This window comes from Galeopterus variegatus, unplaced genomic scaffold, assembly GCF_000696425.1.
Source record: "Galeopterus variegatus unplaced genomic scaffold, G_variegatus-3.0.2 Scaffold4084, whole genome shotgun sequence".
Lineage (NCBI taxonomy): Eukaryota > Metazoa > Chordata > Mammalia > Dermoptera > Cynocephalidae > Galeopterus > Galeopterus variegatus.
In genome coordinates this window covers 48,106-60,601 of record NW_007730195.1, presented here as the reverse complement: position 1 = coordinate 60,601, position 12,496 = coordinate 48,106, and the positions used below count along the sequence as shown (strand labels likewise).

Here is a 12,496-nt window from a genome sequence, read left to right as displayed (position 1 = left end):
TGGGACTTCCGGCCCTGGCTATTTTCTGCTGCTCAGAAGCGGCAGTCCCTACAGGATCCAGGCCATACATCAGGGCAAAACGAGTGGACTGTGATATCCACGGTCACGATGACAAAACACCAAAGGTAAGATAACAGAAATATGAAAAATCAAGAAAGTGCATCGCCACCAAAGGAAATTAAGAATTCTCAAGCATTAGATCCTATAGAACAGGGAGTCTTTGAAATGACAGACAAGAAATTTAGAGTAACTATTGCAAGGAAACTAAATGAAATACCCAGAGCTCTTGACAGAAATTAGCATTGAGGTCTGAGGGACTGTGGGGGGAAAAGAAGGGGCTTTTCTACTTTCCATACTCCTCTCAGCAGCAATCCTCGGGCCCCTATCCATTCCCTCCCTGTCCAACAGTGTCACAGAGAGTGGCTGATGAGTTAACTGGGGGACGTAGAGGCTGTTGTCAGAGTCCCCTTCCCCTGTTGAACACTTGTGAGCCTTGAGAGATTCATGGTTGAATTTCTCTCTTCATCTTGGGCTTCTTTTCTTTATATATATATATATTTTTTCATCCTGGGCTTCTTTAAGAGATGTCAGCCATGCACATGATTCCTCCTTATTAGGAAGTGAATCCTAGTTAATCCTCAATCAACTTTTCCTTTTCCTCCCCAGGAATCTCTCAGTAGCCAGCCCATCTGGAGAAGGCAGGCAGGGTGGAACCTCAGTCCCAGGCTGTCCCAGCCATCAGGAGAGTGCTATGAGACTCGTGGACCCCACACCCTGAGCCAGCCATGCCGGGAAGGCAGGCAGGGTGGGACTTCTGGCCCTGGCTATTTTCTGATGCCCAGAAGCGGCAGTCCCTACATGATCGAAGCCAGACATCAGGGGGAAGCGAGTGGACTGTGATATCCACGGTCACAATGACAAAACACCAAAGGAAAGGTAACAGAAATAGAAAAAATCAAGAAAGTGCATCACTACCAAAGGAAATTAAAAAGGCTCAAACACTAGATCCTATAGAACAGGTACTCTTTGAAGTGACAGACAAGAAATATAGAGTAAGTATTGTAAGGAAACTAAATGAAATACGCAGAACTCTTGACACAAGTTAGCATTGAGTGCTGAGGGACTGTGGGAGGACAAGAAGGGGCTTTTCTACTATCCATACTCCTCTCAGCAGCAATCCTCGGGCCCCTATCCATTCCCTCCCTGTCCAACAGTGTCACAGAGAGTGGCTGATGAGTTAACTGGGGGACATAGAGGCTGTAGTCGGAGTCCCCTTCCCCTGTTGAACACTTGTGAGCCTTGAGAGATTCATGGTTGAATTTCTCACTTCATCTTGGGCTTCTTTTCTTTATATATATATATATTTTTTCATCCTGGGCTTCTTTAAGAGATGTCAGCCATGCACATGATTCCACCTTATTAGGAAGTGAATCCTAGTTAATCCTCAATCAACTTTTCCTTTTCCTCCCCAGGAATCTCTCAGTTCTCCACTGTCTCTTTATCATCATGTCCTTGTCAGGCACTGATTCGTGTTAGGACCCTGAGATATAGGCAAACCTTAGCCAACCTTGATAATGGGGTCCATAAACAGGGCCACATCCTTGAATGCTAGAGGCTGAGATGGCCACAGGAGTGCTTTGCCTGTTTTTCCAGGACGGGAGCAACAGGTGAGAGATGACAGACTATTGGAACCTGGTCCGAATTCTGATCCCTCCATTGTACTTCGAGCCCCTCAACTGCTTCCTTCCTCACCAAAGGTCCTCTAAATGATTATCTGACTTGGGGGAGAAATGCAAAGAAATGACTGACTGGACCCATTTTCTCTGCATTTTTCACTTCAACTGTGCCCCTGTGGCTGGGAGAAGGTTGCAACAGATATACGGAGAGTCACATGTGGGCCATCACTTTGATTTTCTCCTCTCTCTCTTTCTCTACTTGTGTTTTGGGTCTTGAGCAATCACCTCTAGCTTCCACATGGGGCTCAGGGGCCCAGAGGTGGAGTCAGAGCTAGGAAGTCACTCACGTAGCCCCAGATGTAACTGGCATCACAAGTGCCACTTTGATTCTTTGCTTCTCTTCTGTCCTTGGCGGTTTCCTCTGAGCACTCTCAGGTATCCAAGAACTCCCTTCCTACCCAATTGAAGGGCGCATACCTGTCCCAGGAGTGCAGAAATGAGCCTTACATTACTGCCAGTATCCAGAAGAGGAGTTCTGCCTAAGGAAGCGGGGGGCATGAGGGAAGTTGGCAGTGGTCGGGCAAGTTTTGGGGGAAAGGGACTGTGTGGTAAGGTCAGAGAGGCAAACAGAGGACAGAGTCATATATCACTAAGCTCATCTGTTCTTGTGCTGTCCCCATGCAGACTCATTGTACGTCGAGCCCCTCAACTGCTTCCTTCCTCACCAAAGGTCCTCTAAATGATTATATGACTTGAGGGAGAAATGCAAAGAAACGACTGACTGGACCCATTTTCTCTGCATTTTTCACTTCAACTATGCCCCTGTGGCTGGTAGAAGTTTGCAACAGATATACGGAGAGTCACATGTGGGCCATCACTTTGATTTTCTCCTCTCTCTCTTTCTCTACTTGTGTGTTGGGTCTTGAGCAATCACCTCTAGTTTCCACATGGGGCTCAGGGGCCCAGAGGTGTAGTCAGAGCTAGGAAGTCACTCACGTAGCCCCAGATATAAGTGGCATCACAACTGCCACTTTGATTCTTTGCTTCTCTTCTTTTCTTGACGGTATCCTCTGAGCATTCTCAGGTATCCAAGAACTCCCTTCCTACCCAGCTGAAGGGCGCATACCTGTCCCAGGAGTGAAGAAATGAGCCTTACATTACTGCCAGTATCCAGAAGAGGACTTCTGCCAAAGGAAGCGGGGGGCACGAGGGAAGTTGGCAGTGGACTGGCCAGTTTTGGGAGAAAGGGACTGTGTGATAAGGTCAGAGAGGTAAACAGAGGACAGAGTCATATATCACTAAGCTCATCTGTTCTTGTGCTGTCCCCATGCAGACTTTGGGAACCAAAGCCCACAGGAGCAGCCACAAGGACCTTTTCCTGTAGATGAAGCCCAGGAACAACCCTCACTAGGACGCCCACGCAATGGACCACCCCCACTTCCTGCTGAGGGTCCACAAGGCCCCCCCCCTCCCCAAGTATTGTACCGTCTGCGTGATTCTTCTGAACCTGAAGAAGAATCTACATCTCCACCACCACCCCCACCACCAACTGAACCTGAACCTGGACCTGAACCTGAACCTCAACCTGAACCTCCACCACCACCTGAACCTGAACCTGAATATGAACGTCCACCACCTCCTCCTCCACCTACATCTCCTCCACCTTCCTCAGAAGAATCATCTGAGGATTATGAAAGTCAATGACAGGTATTGTTCAAGTTCACTCTGTCAACGTCCCTAGTTCCAGCTGCAACCGTTTATGTGCCAAGGAATCAACTGGAAAAATGTAGAAATTGCATAGTCCTAGACCCCATTGGTGACTATTTCTATGTAGAGTTTCTGGGAGCCGTCAGCATGTTCTTGTATTTTTAACAAGCTCTTGCTTCTCACAGCAGCACACTACTCCATTGTGTGGCGGTACCAGGATGTCTTTAACCCACACTGTCTATTTGATATTTAGGCTGGTTGCAGTTTTTTACTGTTGTAAATGCATGTTTCAGTGACCATCTTTGTATATATATCTCTGGACATTTTCAGTAGCAACCAAAAGACAAGCAGCCTAAGAAGAATCTTTCGTTCTTCACCTTTTAAGCAACAATGCAGAGCACGTTGTCTGCCAGGCACATAGGAAGTGGGAACAGCAAGATATCAAGAAGGAAAGGGGGATGGCAGCAGGGGACAGGGAGCGAAGGTGGGCTCTCAACTACCCACCTGTGTCACACCAGGAAGGGGTTAGAAACTTCCTGCCACATCAAGTCTTCCCTATAAACTTACTCGTTTGTTTGTTTCAGAAGGAGAAGAAGACAATGTCATTCAGAAAGCCCTGAAATTGGAACTATGTGGTCGTAACTCTATCTCCAACATACCAATAAAATAGTCTGCATCCAATTTCTGATTGCCGTCTGCCTTTCTGGGTGTTTGTGGGTGTGGATTTTGAGTGCCATGAACGCAGTGGAAGAACGTCCAGGACCCCTGGCACTGATGTACCCGGCAAGCTTCCCTCCTCCTGTGCCATAAGCCAGCTGCCAGGTGACAGAGTTCCAGTGTCCCCCTTCCCTGGCATCTATAGCACAAATGCATTTTCTAAGTCATTGTTTTCAGACCTTTTACAGACATTCTTGTTGTTTTATGGAAACAAGAAACAAGGAGAAATAAGATGAATGTGGAGTGACTGAGGAATCCTTACCATGTCCAAAATAATAGGTACTAGTTTCTGGGGATATAAATGTCCTGGCAGGGGTCTTTTCCCTGAAACTCAGTATTCTCTTTTCCTCTAGTTCATCCCTCCTCAGTTCTGTACTTCCCCATATCCCTCACCATTTTGAACCAAAACAGTGTGGATTTCATAAAGATCAGGGAATTTGATGTCAAACCCTATTCTGATCAGAAACTACAGGAAAATTGCCATTATTGCAAGTTCAGTGACCAAATTTGACTGCAGAAGCTTACTGAATGTTGAATACCAAATAAACATATGAGACACGGAAAAATTTGATAAGAACCTCTGCCCTGTCACCTCACACTCTCACCTCCAAAATCTAGGGACACGGCAAATTTTAGTATCTAATTTTTATATGATTATAGTACGTGTCAGTCATAATATTTACATTTCCTGAGATACAGAAAGCGTAAGAAATATTTGAATTCATTGTGTAAGGTGCATTAAACAACATATATAGGATTGCGAAAATATTCCATCAGGGAAAATACTCAAGAGTATGTAAAGAAATTAACAGTGGGCTTAACGAATGATGTCCCGTGGTGAAAGTGGATTGCAGGAATGGTTCAATATCAGGAAATTGGCCACACCCTACCCATGGCCTCATTTTACTATGCAATTCAAATAAACCCAAAGAGAATAATCTCCCCATTGTCATCACCTTGTTGACTGACACACATGCAACTGTAGCCATGTTCTCTTGCTGTTGTCCTCGGTGAGCCTCCTTGCCTTTATCTTTCACTGTCACGGTGGCTTCCATACCGTACTGTCTAATGAAAGATTTTGCCTCTTTCCTTCCACACTGTTTGTGTGACTCCGTTAGTGCAAAATTCCTTGAGAAGCTTGTCTGTAGGTATTGCCCCCACTGCCTCACCTCCCTTTTTTGTTTTCACACGTTCAATAGAGGCTTCTACACTCCCCTTACTTCTTCTGTCAGGGTCATCCTAGGCTTTCATATTCTACCAAGTTCAAGAGTCAGTTCTCAGTCATGGATCTCACTTGACCTCTTTATATTTGATAGAGTTGGGATACATTCGTCCTTTATAGCTCACACTGAAATCTTTATCCCCACTGTGACAAGGTGATGAGTTTGTGGGATGTCATTGTGGTCATTTGAAGATGGCCCTGGAGAGGTGATTTGATTGTGAGGACTGTACTCTAGGGAATGGATTAATCCACTCTTATAGCTCACACTGAAATCTTTATCCCCACTGTGACAAGGTGATGAGTTTGTGGGATGTCATTGTGGTCATTTGAAGGTGGCCCTGGAGAGGTGATTTGATTGTGAGGACTGTACTCTAGGGAATGGATTAATCCACTCTTGGTTTAATGGTGGTCATAGGTGTGGTTCTGATAGCTTCAAATGTTAAATGTATGAGAAGTTGTCTCACTCTCTCTCTCCTCCTGCCATTCTCACCGTGACACCATGCATTGATGTGAAACTCACTACGATCCAACGAGGCCCTCAGTAGATGAGTGACCTCGACTTTGGACTTCCCAGTCTCGAAAACTATGACTGATCAATACCATTTCTTTCCAAATTACCCCATCTCAGATGTTTTTGTTATAGGCAACAGAGATGACTAATACATCATTGATCCCATGATGTTTCTTGGAACATCTTCTCATAACCTTCAGGGACTTCATATTTTCTGCATCTCTGCTTCTTACTCCTGAACCCACTAACTTATTCTACCCCCGGTTCATCTCTTTCTCAATGAATAGCATCTACATTCATGTATTTGCTGAAGCCAACTAGGAATCATGGGCTCCTCTCTTCTGACACATCTTAGTGTCTGTTGAACTATAGCAACATCCTGCTATTTTAAAGTTTTACCTTCAAACCAAATCTCAACTGCAACTGCTTTTCACCATATGTATTAATGGCCCATGTAAGCCAGCCTCATTTCTAGCTTTGTCAAATAATGATTCTACTCTAGCCTTGACTATCATTTCCCACTGTAACCAATTTAAATACATTTTTAACTTTTTCTCAAAATTTTCCCATGGACTGCAAACTGTCAGTTTAATTGCTTAAGAAAAAATCCAAAATATATTAGTGTAGCTGAGGCACTACAATATGGGGCTCCTGTCTAGATTTGATTGTATTGATTCTCTCTACCTATTTGACGTAACACTAACTACTCTGGCCTTCTTAATAATCCTCCAATATATCAAGCTTTTTCCTACCTTTCTAAAGCATACTTTGTCATTTTATTCAAACTGCTCATGTGTCAGCCCCTTGAGTCCTTCTCTGAATACACAAAACCTCTCAATATCTTTACCCTGCTTTGTTTATCAACATAATGGTCACTGTGAGTCAGCCAGCATCCCAAATCCCTGCCTCCTGGGATTCATACTCTTGTGCACTTCCTGATCATATTATATCTGGATCAGGGTGTGTGACCAATTGAACATGCCAGAAGTGGTTGAATGTCACTTTTGAGATTAAGTTGTAAAATAAACTGTGGTTTTAATTTTTGTTTTTCAGTTTCTTCACTTGTCTCTCTCTCCTCCTCCATCTCTGTCTTTGTCTCTAATCCCTTTCTTTGGAAATAGTCAGCTGCCATGTTCAGGATGTCAAAGGACAGGACATGCATCCAAGTGATACTCTTAGAGTCTCGGACATTTGCTGTCATCATGGGAAAGTGTGTACAGTACAGGAGAAAGAAAAGCCTCCCAACTGCAATCCTTCATAATCCAATTGACCCCTATCACAACCTGACTCTCTTCAATTTGTTTCTAACATGGACTGTGCTGGATTGATTTGTGTTTTCCTGGAAATTCCCTTTTCTGCTCTGAAATAGTATGTAGTATCTTGAGTTAACACATATATTTTCCTTCTTTCTTCCTTTTTTTTTTCTCATGAGTCACATAGTAACACAGCTTCCTGTAATTGATTTTACCAGAGGCAAAAGCTTTCAAGAACTTTTCGGTCTGAAAATATGTTTAGTCTATCTTCACAGTTGATTTTACCATCTCACTAGAAATACTGGGTTCTAGGTTGATGATCATTTCCACGCAGAAGTATTATGACCCTGTTCCACTGTCTTCTGACTTGTAACATTCCCCTGTCATTCTGAGTCTTTTTTCACTGTGGATGAGCTTTTGTCACTGGAATCTTCAGGGTCCTCTTTGAATTCCTGCAACTTAATTAGGTTGACATTGATGTGGGTCTAGTTTTGTTGATTGTGTTGGGTATGCAGTATTCTGAGAGAGGCTTTTATCCTGGGCCCTGCACTTTAGAAGGGGCCCCACACCCACACACCAAAACCTAAGGTATGGTTCAGTCCTTTTACCCTCATTATAAAATATTTTAAAAGTTTAGCAAGGTAATAAAAAGATAAGTTATGGAAGAGGTGCACAGGCTGAAGAAGGGTTTTCCAGACTTGTGGATGCAGAATTGAGAGTTTGTACAGGAAATAAATTCACATCCTCTGCTCTGGGGCATGAGAAAAGGGGTTGGTTTTGTTTAGAGTTATTCACCTCCAATCAAACAATGAGCACATGGAGCCAGACACATTCACCCTCTCCCACCATAACCACACTCCCTGCCACTTCTTTGCTCATTAGTGTAGTTTGGGGACTTTGTAAAATGTCCTGCACATCCTAAATCAGAAGTGAAGCATTGAAAGAGATCTCCTTACACCCTCATAACATACTGTTTCTGCTTCTGTAGAATTGCTTGCTTAACCTAAGTAACTTCATTTTGCCCCCTGTCTGACCTGCAGACTACCCCCCCTTCTGCATGAGAAACTGTTGACTTTCTCATAGAAACAAAAGCCATTGCATAGAAACAGGAGCCATACACAGTAAACGATTACATGGAAACAGGAACCATTCACAGTGGACTATTACATGGGAGCATATACAATGAAAGTTGTATGCTTGCTGCTCTAACGGCTTGTTCTTGGCTTCTGTGACCTAGCTCCCTAGCTTGCTTTGTACACCTGGACAAACCTGTATGCCAAGAGGATGTAGTTTTTGCCTTTAAAAACACCATGAGACCAAGGCCCAATGCTGCTCTTCCTTGGTTGCTCCTTGGGAGATGGACGCTGGCCAGCTGGAGTGAATGAACTGCCCTTTTCTGCACGAGTCGTGTGTAAGTGCATTTCTTGTGGGAGGGTGCCTCACAACAGCATGAGGGAGAAAGTCTTGCCTAGCAGATCCCACAGGAGCTTGACCAGGGCAGTCCTGGGCCCCAATCCAGTTTCCCCCCTGCTACTTCAGAAGAAAGCCTACCCCACCTCTCACCCCATACCCCAGCTTGCAGTGTCAGGGTTGGTGCAGTGAGACACATAGCTCCTTTGTCTTCTAGGGTATATCCAAGGACAATTTCCAAAGAATAAGCTGCTGGAGTTGGATGGAAATGTCACCTGAAACTAGGGTCTAGTCAGCTTTGTCTCCTGTGCATATTTAGCATGTGGGCCTTCATTTGTATTCCTGCACTGGGTCCTGCAAATGGTAAGTACGGGCTTGTGTATGATCACTGGGCCCTTTCTACATGGAGAATCATCCTTACATTCTAGGAAATATATTGTGGTATTTCACTGATAATTTCATTACCATAGTTTTCTGTTTTCTTTGTCTAAAATTCATGTTAGTTGAATTTTTTAATTTTCATTGCACCTCTAGACCATCTCTTTTCCTTTCTTTCCACTTCATAGGGGACTTCCTTAACTTTGTCTTCTATTGAACTTATTATCAACTGAGTTTAGAATGCCCATGTTTGTTTTTATTATCTGGTCTCACCGTTACTTATCAGCATTCTATTACATTTCAAGGATGTGGTATCTCCACCTGTCTCTCAAAATATCTTAATTAAAGTGTCTCTAAAAACTTTATTGTGTTTCTTATTGTGTCCCTTTTTCTGCTAAATTCTCTGTTGTCTTTTTCTTTGGGTCTCATTGGATGAATATTGCCTCCACAGGTGTGTTGACACTTAGTTTCTCTTCATACTTAAGAGTCACCATAATTTATATGTTGGAAAAGCAATTATGCCAATATTCTAAGGAATCAAGCCAAATGGCAACCCAGGATTCTAAATGGAGGCTTCTATGCTCACTGTTTTGTTAAACAGCACATCCTGGGGTGACCAGTGACTTCCAGCTTGCTAAAATCAATGAACATTTTTCACTCTTCATCTTAACTTGATTCTCAGCAATGATGGACACTGTTTACAACTCTGTCCTACTTAAAACACACTCTTCCTTTGGGCCTATGGTACTGTCTGCACACGCTTTATGTTCTAACTATTGGTTGTTACACTTAGGACTACTTTGTGTGTAACATATTTATTGAGTGTCTTTCCAGAACCCAGAATTCTCGTCTCTTCTCCCTACCTACCCTTTGGCTGGTAAACTGCTACTCAGACTTTGTTATGAACTTGCATGGGATTGTGCTCATTTTCTTTGTCAGGTCTATCTCAGTTTGTAATTATGCATTCATGGGTGAATTTATTTTAATTATAACCCCATTTCCTTCAGATCTGCAATGTCCTAAATAGTAGTCACAAGCCACATGTATCTGTTTTACTATAAATTAATTTAGTTGGGAGTATAAATTTCAGATTTTGAATCATATTAGGCATATTACAAGCCCTTAATAGCCACATATCTACTAGATACTATATTGAAGAGCAGATATGAAACATTTATATTATCTCAAAAACTTCTTTTAGACAGCACTGCCTTAGGATTGAAACTGCATTAGAGAAAAACTGGATCTGGTTTAGCTCAACAGTTTGTCCCTGATGCCTAGCATGGTGTTTGTCAAATGACCAAGTAAATGGATGTTGGATACAGTCCTATCTAGTATTTCCACCATAAAAAAAGCAACCTAAATACCTAAAATAAGAGAAAAGGATAAACATTACAATCGTTAGCAAAAATGAAAGATATTTATAAATTTTTGGTACTGTAATGGTGAAATGTTTACTAATTAAATAATGGTAAGTGAGGGAAGTGGTCTAGAATATACATACTGCTTCACTCTAGAACACTACCAGAGACTGTGTACTCCCTACCACCACCCTCATGATCCAGGTGGATGCAGGACAGCACCATCTTGAAACCAGAGCCATAATTGGAGCATGCCCTGCTCTGGGGCCAGTAGCCACTGTGCATCCCCAGCCTTAATGCTGTTCCCTCATCCCAGCACACTCATCTCAGAGACTACAAGGCCATGATCCTGGTGGCTTAAAGCCTGGGCTGACAGCAGCTGTGACTCCAGTTCTGCAGTCTGGAAAGCCTCCTCTAGTACTCATATACAGATGCACACCCATGTTCCTGGCCATATATCAGACAGGCAGATCCTCTTAGGTGGAATACATCCCACTGCTCCCATAACTCCCAGATCCACCAGATGACTGAGTCGTGTGCACCTGAGCCTCCAACCAGAAAGACAGATCATGGGTCTCTCAACTAAAAAGTATGACTGCAGGCCAGTGGAAATAAAGTAAATCCACCTCTCCTGGAGAAGTGTCCAGAAGGCTTGCAGTCCTGACAGCTGTCCCAGAAGTACCTGCACCAGCCCCCTTACTGCTGGCCTACCTAGTGGCATTGCTGACTGCTAAGAAGGAGCTAATGGGTCACTCCACTGCAGAAATGAATTGCAGTACTGCCCACTACCAATGAAGGATCTGGACAGGCCCTCTTACTGCCGGCCTGCCTAGTGGCCTTGCCCACTGACTGGAAAGCAGCTGCCCAGACCCACTTCTGCAGGCCTGCCTAGCATTCTTGACAAAATCCTGTGCAGCTGCTGAATGGGTCTCTCCTTGGCCCTTCCAAGTGGCCTTGCTTGAGAAATGGCTCAGAAGCTCTGCCCTTGGTAGTCCAGCTCCTTAACTGCAGAGAAGAGCACAACCTTACATTATACCCCAGAACTGGCACAGAAGAAGGGCCACTGGCAGACTCATGCTCAACTAGTGGACCCAAAGTACACCCACACGTCGACATCAGAGAAACAGCTCACCTCTTACATGAACAACCTGGCCCTGAGCCTTTGAGCCATCACATTCACGTGCATCCAGGTGAGAAATAGCTTTGCTGATATGACCCTGGGGTACCTATCTCTGTCCAGGGACAGGTACTGCTGAGACAGCTGGGGTAGATGGGGTACGAATTTTACATTTTACTACAAGTACAATTGGAAAGGCTTAGGTGATTTTAAGCAAGAACGTGATATGATCTAATTTCTGTGTTGTCAAAGATCAGGCTGGCTGTCATCAGGAGAGCTCATACGGGATATGTGGTAGAGGGCAAGAGTGTTGAGAAGACCAGGAAAAAGGCTATTGAAGTCTTCCAGAGAGAGGGAATCATTGCAAGAACCAAGGCCTCATAGTACATGTATACCATGGGTCATATGTGGAATATTTTTAAAATAGTGCCATAAGGATGTGCTAATGGGCTGTGCCTGGAGGAGTGAGATATCAAAATGACTCAGATATTTCTGAACAACTGGGTGAAAAAACTATCTTTTCTTTAAAAAAATTTTTATTTTCTCAGTATACAATGTGGTTGATTATTGCGGCCCATTATGGAAACCTCCCTCCCTCCTCCTTCGCCCCCCTCCCTCCCAACAATGTCCTTTCTCTTTGCTTGTTGTATCAATTTCAAGGAATTGCAATTGTTATGTCTTCTTCCCCCCCCCCCATTTTTTTTGTGTGTGTTTATTTATTTATTTATTTTTAGCTCCCACCAATAAGTGAGAACATGTAGTATTTCTCTTTCTGTGCCTGACTCTTTCACTTAATATAATTCTCTCAAGGTCCATCCATGTCGAGGCAATAGCAGTATTTCATTCATTTTTATAGCTGAGTAGTATTCCATTGCGTAGATATACCACAATTTCCATATCCACTGATGTGATGATGGACACTTGGGCTGGTTCCAACTCTTGGCTATTGTGAAGAGTGCTGCAATGAACATTGGGGAACAGGTATACCTTCGACTTGATGATTTCCATTCCTTTGGATATATTCCCAGCACTGGGATAGCTGGGTCATATGTCAGATCTATCTGCAACTGTTTCAGGAACCTCCACACCATTTTCCATAGAGGCTGCACCATTTTGCAGTCCCACCAACAGTGTATGAGAGTTC

At 43.6% G+C, this 12,496-nt stretch overlaps 1 protein-coding gene across 1 annotated transcript in view; it reads left to right on the top strand.

Moving 5' to 3' along the window:
- The first annotated feature begins 3,099 nt into the window (after window positions 1-3,099).
- The window catches only part of LOC103602287 (taste receptor type 2 member 10-like), a 22,538-nt gene continuing 13,141 nt past the window's right edge, over window positions 3,100-12,496 (top strand). Inside the window, 1 exon segment of the mRNA XM_008586696.1 lies at window positions 3,100-3,383. Within this exon segment, the coding sequence (XP_008584918.1) occupies window positions 3,100-3,383 (284 nt within the window).